Consider the following 7,403-nt stretch of genomic DNA (forward strand, 5'->3'; position numbering starts at 1 on the left):
GAGGCAGGAGGATCATCATGAGTCTGACCTCAGCCTGGGTTACTTAGTGAATTCAAGGTCAGCCTGAACTACATAGTGAAGCCTTGTCTCACCCCCCCGACATTATTAAGATAATATAATGTACCTAAGTACCTTGGGTGTCATACTCTAGGCCAGGCCTATGAAAAGTGTGTGTGGAAGTTCTAAGCCTGGACAGCATGGAGCAGTTGCTGATAGCCTCTGACTGCAAAAGTTTAATTTGATCAGGATGTGTATATAATTTTGGAAAGTAAAGAAATAAGAGTCAAAAGGAATAGGAAGGTCCATCAGAAAGGTGACAATGCACAGAGGCAGCAGGTAGGTGCAAACCTTGGTGTATCAGAAACACTGAACCAATGTCTGGTGTTGACAACCACCCCACCACTGCCCACACCATCAGGAGTGGGAGGACCATGGTCCTGGCCATGAGAACAACTCAGAGTGGGCAGAAAGGGGGAAGTGAACAATGTGGACCTACCTCACCTGCACAGGAACAGGAGGGGCTCCTGGGAGCCCTTTGTCCCCAGAAGCTCCAAGGAGCTGGCTGTGTGGGAAGCTGTCCTGAGCCCGGTGGTGGTGAGACACCCACACGCAAGGGTGTAAAAGGAAGCTGCTGCCCAGGCCGGGCACAGCTCAGAGCAGATTCTCCAGCCTGCTGTCACCCATACACGAGGGCAGCCTGTCTGGTCCCTCCTGGCTCTTTGGTGCCCACTTCCTGCTGCCCAGTTGCCCTGTTCTGCCACCCAGACTGAGATGGACAAGTTCCTGCTCCTGTTCCTACTGCTGGGGGCTTTCCCTCTGGTCTTCTTCCAAGGTGTGTGTGAGGCTTTGAGGAGCAGGGAATGGGGGAATGAGGCTAAGGACATGAAGGAGGCTTGGGACCAGATCTGGGATGATGGATGTGTTCAGCCTGGGCTGTCTGCCTGTAGGGAAGACAGAGGCGCAGGTCAGGATTCTGGGATGATCTAACTACCATGGAATGTAGGTGCTGAGTCCACCCTGACTCCTACCAAGCTAAGAGCTCAGGTCTTTTCCTAAGCTCTCTGGGTGATGTCAGTCACTCACTGGAAAAGATTGGTTTTGGGGTGCTCCTGTCAATTTAGGGCATTGAGTTTGGCTGACTGGCCCCAAGTGACAACCAAATGTTAGTGAAAAATTTCTGTGTAGAAACTCTCTAGAGTACTGTGTAGCAGGAGGAGGTCACCAATGAATTTAAACCTGTTTTCATCACAAAGTATACTGTTTAATTAGGTAGGTTTAAATATCAAATGCCTATTTAAGGACAAGTTACAGAAGGAAATTTTGTGAGATTACATCTCCACCATTTTCCAGGTTAATATTTATTCTCTATCCATTTTAAAGGTATATTCTGCTTCCATGTGGTTGTATGCAGATGGTCTTGTTCATTACACAATGACACCATAGCTTAGGGCAGTGATGGCAAACCTTTTAGTGCCTCCAGTGATACAAATAGCCTACTGCTGCATGCATGCCATAGGTTCACCACCACTGGCCTTTTATATTCAATGCAACCAAAACACCAGTGCCAAACCTCCAACTTCTAAAGCAATAAATGGTTCCAGTTTCATGGAACATTTCCTGCCTCTGAGATCATGTTGAGGACTTCCTTAGGGTCATACTATGTCAATCACCTCCTGGGTTCCTAACTTACCTTGGTGTCATCCTAGTCAATCCTGGACTTAGTTTTCATTTCTGTTTTTCCCAGCTCAAGCAACAGTATGCATGGTCTGCAAGTCTTTTAAGAATGGTCATTGTTTGATAGGCAAGGGCAACTGCACAGTGGACTCTGGCCCTGGATGTAGAACCAGGAACTTCTTCAGTTTCACTGACACAGGTAACACTGTCTGGCCAGTATAAGTGCAGGGGTCGATATTCTGGGAGACAGATATGTTCCTGCTCTGGAGCACAGAGAAGGCTAAAAGGTCTTCTCATTGTGAATTCCAAGTTCTGATTCTGGCACTAATGATAAATGTTTTCCTTTTCTAGGTAAATGGTCCTACTATCACACTGAACTGGACTGCTCAGATACATGTATATCTCATACTGTATATGTTGAGACTGTGAAGATAGCTACCTATTGCTGCAAAGATCAAGATTTCTGCAATAGATATCAAGGAAAATTAGTGAACAGGAATACTCAATGACTGCCAATTCCTTTGGCAGAGGAGGTTCCTGAGGAGGCAGTGGAATTTACTTGTTTCTCATCATTGGTATCTCTGATTGATTGCCTTCTAAATTTGTTCTATTAAGCATACAGTATCCTTCATATCCTCTAAGTATCCCTCTTCTCCTCTCTGTTAGCCACCAGCTCTTGCTCCTGCCACAAAACACTAGTAGTGCACCCTAGCTTCCTCTTCCTTCTTCAGTCCCATCTGAAAATTGCCATCAGTCTTCCTTGCTTTGCCTTTCCCCAACCCCCAAAGTCACTGAGTTACTCTGGCTAACTGCCTGGCTTCTAGTCCCACCGACTTAGAAGTGATTGTTGATGCTCAGATGGTTGCGGGCCTGCATTTTATACATCAGAAGTTGCAGGGCTCAGTGGAAACATGTCTAATTGGCAGATAGAGAGGTCGTGAAGTTCAGAGAGGTATAAAGGCTTGAGGCAGGCAAGTTGGAGACATTAGCTTTGGACCTAAATTCACAACTTACTAATAGCTGAGCTCTAAAGAGATTGTCAATGAGTCGAGTGAGAAGAGGGAGGATGAATCACAGATGACAGAAACACCACGATAGAGAGTGATAGATGAATTTCATTGCAAAAAATTAATGTGTGGTGATCAGAGAGGCAGAAAGGGAACCAGGAATGAACTGCATCACTATTTGGGAGGGCAGTTAGGAAGTTATTGATAGGGCAGCTTCAATGGAGAAATGATACAGAAGCCACAGAATAGTGGGCTGAAGAATCAATGGTCTGTGATAGGAGGAAATAGTGACTTGTAAAACTCTTCTTCAAGAAACTTGCAAAGAATTGAGAAACTCACACTAGACTGGACCTAAGGAATTTTCTGAAGCTGAATGAGGAACTTAACTTGTCCAAGACATAGAATTTTCAGAGATTTGCTGACTCCTGTAACAGAAAATGAATTTTCAGGAATAGTCAGTAGGAGGCATGAGAAGGGTTTCATCAGGCAGAAATTCAAAATGTCTCAAAGAAATAAGAGTGAAAATCCTCAAGAGGCAGAGAGGTGCCTTATGTTCCAGAGCTGGGCTTGTTCTATGGGGTCTTGGAGTGTCTTCAAAAATGGGTGATCTAGGATGTGCATTATTACTGCCTGTCAGGTTACCCATCTGGAAAGTTACACCAGAGTGCAAGTCATTAACATGTGTTTGAAGTTGAGATTTGCTGCCCACTAATATTGCTGCTTCCTTGAAGATGGAGGAAACACAGCTTTAGGTGAAAAGGGCATGTCTAGGTCTGGAACCAAATTTATGGGCTTATGGTGTCTTTAAGACTTTTAGGAATTTTTCCCTGGAAGGAAAAGGATTGAGTAACTTTTGTATCCTGAAGCTGCTTTTTTTTTTTTTTAAAGTACAATTTAAAAATCCCTATTTGCAAAGGTTCAAATTGTATAATTTGATAATGTGAAAAAGGAAGAAAAAGTCTAAAGGAGTAGGGGAAGTGGGAAGGGCAGGGGAAGGAAAGAAGGGAAAAGAAAAAAATATGAGAAAAGGAAAAAATGGGAACAAAATCTTTGTAAATAGGGAAGGTTAGAGGGGGGTGAAAGGAGGACAGGGGAATGGGGAAAATATAAGAACCAAGACCTGTCATGTAAAGGTACAAGATCCCAATGATGAATGTAATTGTAATGTATACCTAAAAAGTACCAATAAACTTAAAGAAAAAATAAAATAAAAATCCCTATTTGTTTGTCTTCTTTTTGCCTATTTTAAAATTTCTTTTATCCTACCTTAAGACAAGTCTTTTTTTAAGGAGTGATTTTGACGTGCTTTTAAGTTAATAAATATTTATTCTCATTTTTCACATTTGCTTTATGTATGAGTTTTGTCACATCTATAAGAATCTGTCATCTTTTTACCTTTTTCAATATGTATTAAAACACTTTCTTCCATTTCATATTTAACATATCCTTCTCTTTTCTTCTATCTTTTCTTTCTTTTTTTCTTCTTCTGTACTTGTCCCCTTTTCTTTCCTTGACTTTCTATTTACAGTTCATTATGAGAAAATGAAGATAATTATTTACATTTTAAATTACTTATTGACTATTTTCCATTTATAACTTAAAAAAGTAAATCAAGCATTAATTTCTGTTAAAAGACTAGCAAAAATGAATTAATTTCTGAGAATTTTATTAAGTAAATTTTTTCTTAACTCATTAGAAAAAAATTTATAAGTCCACTTTTCTTTCTGTATATCAAATTTAAATATTTCCTGAAATTTTTCTATCTAAATTTGAAGTAAGATAGGGGTTTATATCTTTTGCAACTGGGGAAAGGGAGTGGGGAAGGAAAGGAAGAGGGATGGAAAAAGAACTGAGATGTGTTATGTACATGTACCAATTCCCCATGAGGTATGTGATCATTATGTACTACAAACGTACACTAATAAAGGGGGAAACAGGTTGGATCAGACTCTGTGAAGAATTGCTCTGTTAGAGCCTTGTTATACAGTGCTAAAACATCAGTAACAACTACGATGACATTGGTACTGATGATCCTAACTCAAATATTCCTGCCCAAATTAAGTTAGATTTAATCAAATCTGGTCTCACCAAACAGAACCATGAATAAGTCATGGCAATAGAGACAAAGCCAATGAGAGAACTTGATGTTATTTTTAAAGTTTCCTTTTGTCATAGACATCCATTAGGATGGCTACTATTAAGATAAAAAGCAAGTGTCAGTGAGGATTGAGAAATAGGGACACAGAGCACCTTTGGTGAAAGTGGAAAATGGTACAGCAGCTCTGGGAAATGGCTCCTAAGATAAATGAGTTACTGTGCAATCCAGCAATTCTGCTTCCTGACATGTACCTAAAACAAATGGAAGCAGGGTCTCCAAGAGACATCTGCACATAGGTGTTCACAACAGTATTATTCACAGTAGCTAGAGGTGCCCATTTGATTCTGATGAGAAAAGAAGAACTTAAAAAACAAAACACCTAAGTAAGTCTTAAGTGTTAGATAAAACCTTAAAGGACTCCCTCATCACCTTCCCCTCCCTGTGGCTGCCATTATTTATCCTGACAACTCTATTCCTATAGGTAACAGTTTTATCACATCTTGTTTTACAAGAGCCTGTTTCTCTTCACCAGACCAATGAAACAGAGATGTATGTGCTAAGGAGTCATAAACTCCTCTGGGTCCACTGGTGTAATTGTTATAGCTGACTCGTTGAAAAAAATCATGCCACGAAAAATGTCCAAATTAAAAGTCCCTTATAGCTGGTGACAAAAGGTGAGCTCCTCGCTCTTTGGTATCGATCAAGCAGGGAAGCTCAGTTTTTAAGGGGGGAAAAAACACACAATAGAATGTCATGATCTCATCTTTGAGCAAGCATGGGGGTATAGAAGCAAATTGCAAGTTAGATTAAAATCCAATTTTAAGGATCCAGCAAGAAATTCCTATCCTTGTGGTTAGGGCTGCAGTATAGCATGTCCTATCCTCTGATCTCAACTACAAGGTAAGCTATGTGCTGGTTAACTTATCACTTTGAACAAGCAGTCTGGGAGGAAAAGGGGTAAAGTTTAGGCATAGGCTACGGGGGTGGTTTCCTGGTTAATTTGCTTACTTCAGTAATAAATGTTGGCTACCCTCCACCTCTTTGAGTGACATTTCAGTTTGTTCATGTGCTGTTCCTGCCATTGCAGTACCATGGGATGGACCCAGCAGATAGATTCCAGGCTGTTGTGTATGACCAGAAAAGAATCACAAAGGGTACATCCAATGGCAAATGAAAAGCATCTATGTTTGTTTAAGATCACAGGAAGATTACTCAGGGCAGGTCTGTGCTGACGACAGTTGTGGCATGAATAGAAATGTGGTGTAGGGATGGCTGGAAAGCAAAAAGCACACAGTACATAGATAAATCAGGCTTGTTGAATTTAAAGGATGTGTACTTCAGCCAGGTGCCTCTCAGTTGGTCTCTGGAGTAAGACTGACAAGAATGAGTGACAGGATGCTGAATCATCTCAGGGAATGTCAACATGCATGCCTGTCCCAGAATTCACTCTTATTTAATTACATGTATGAGATGCAGTTCATATTTATGAACCATTAATAAGGCTCAAGTGGGGAAAAGGTCACTGAAAGTCAAGCTAAGAGATATAGTGCAGGTGCTCTTGCCTAGAGCTTCAGAGATTTCCTGGATTTTTGTTATTATATTTTCTACCTCTCAGAACAATGGAAGGAGGATTGACTCTAAGTGTTGCCCAAACTCAAGTGGGTGGAGGGGAGCAATTTCCCAGCCCCTTGTGCTACCTGTACTACACAGACAGATAAATGTGTTGTCAGCCACTTAGGTTTGTTTGCTCATCACTGATCAAATCAAAGAGGCCATATATTTTGATAAAAAGGATTTACTCAAAGCTAGCCCTGAGGAGATGAAGGATGTACCTTGAGACAATAATACTTAGTGAAAAATCAGACACAGGCTTAAATATTGCATGATTTCTCTTATGTGGGGAACCCAAATTGTAAATAAAGAACAACATAAAAGGCAGATATTAGGAAGCAGAGGGAGCTTTCTCAAATGGGAAGGGGACCAAGAGATAGAGAGTGGGGGGAAGGTAGAGAGGGAAAGGGGATGAAAAAAAGAATTAGGATCTGTTATGTACATGTACCAACTCCACACAAGGAATGTAAAAATTAGGTGCTACATAAATGCATTAATAAAAATCTGTTACAAGGGTGAATTTTATTTTGATATTTTTACTACAATTAAAAATGAAAAAGACTGGGCAGGGGGCACAGGTCTCCCCACCGGCTGGAGGTCGGTGGTCTATCCCAGGCCGGAGCACGCGGAGGCCCCACCTCAGACTCACCTTGCCCTGCCCTTGCTGCGGAGCCCAGGGCTCAAGTCGAAGGCCCGGATACCGTGGTGATTACCTTCCCTTCTTTCCAGCTGGTGTCTAAGAACTGGAAACAAGGGGCAGCTTGCTAGTGGCAGTGTTTAGTAGTGAAGATTTGCTCACGTGCGTAATCCAGTGCCCAGGAATCAGAAGAGTGCACTGTAGTCCCTGGTTCTGCCACTTCTCGGATGACTTGACCTGCCCTGAGTCTGTGTCCTCGTCAGTAAAAATGAGGCATTTTTAACCATCTGTGGAAGCTTCCCTGTAATTCATTTTTATCTCACTGCAATATTAATTATATCAAATTGAAAAGATAGGAATGAATATCCTAAAAAAA

The 7,403-nt window shown here is 41.4% G+C and overlaps 1 protein-coding gene across 1 annotated transcript; it reads left to right on the plus strand.

Annotated features, from left to right (window-relative positions):
* The first annotated feature begins 771 nt into the window (after nucleotides 1-771).
* Nucleotides 772-2,183, plus strand: LOC104865280 (secreted seminal-vesicle Ly-6 protein 1). Its single transcript, XM_010628731.1, has 3 exons — nucleotides 772-832; nucleotides 1,745-1,873; nucleotides 2,026-2,183. Exons 1-3 carry the CDS (start codon nucleotides 772-774, stop codon nucleotides 2,181-2,183), a joined length of 348 nt encoding a protein of 115 aa, XP_010627033.1.
* Nucleotides 2,184-7,403: the final 5,220 nt, after the last annotated feature.

This window comes from Fukomys damarensis, unplaced genomic scaffold, assembly GCF_012274545.1.
Source record: "Fukomys damarensis isolate Sample0158 unplaced genomic scaffold, DMR_v1.0_HiC HiC_scaffold_16, whole genome shotgun sequence".
Lineage (NCBI taxonomy): Eukaryota > Metazoa > Chordata > Mammalia > Rodentia > Bathyergidae > Fukomys > Fukomys damarensis.

Coding starts and splice junctions, on each gene's coding strand:
- LOC104865280 (XM_010628731.1), top strand. CDS start 772: ATGGACAAGTTCCTGCTCCTGTTCCTACTGCTGGGGGCTTTCCCTCTG. Junction 833..1,744: donor CCCTCTGGTCTTCTTCCAAG/GTGTGTGTGAGG, acceptor TGTTTTTCCCAG/CTCAAGCAACAGTATGCATG. Junction 1,874..2,025: donor CTTCAGTTTCACTGACACAG/GTAACACTGTCT, acceptor TTCCTTTTCTAG/GTAAATGGTCCTACTATCAC.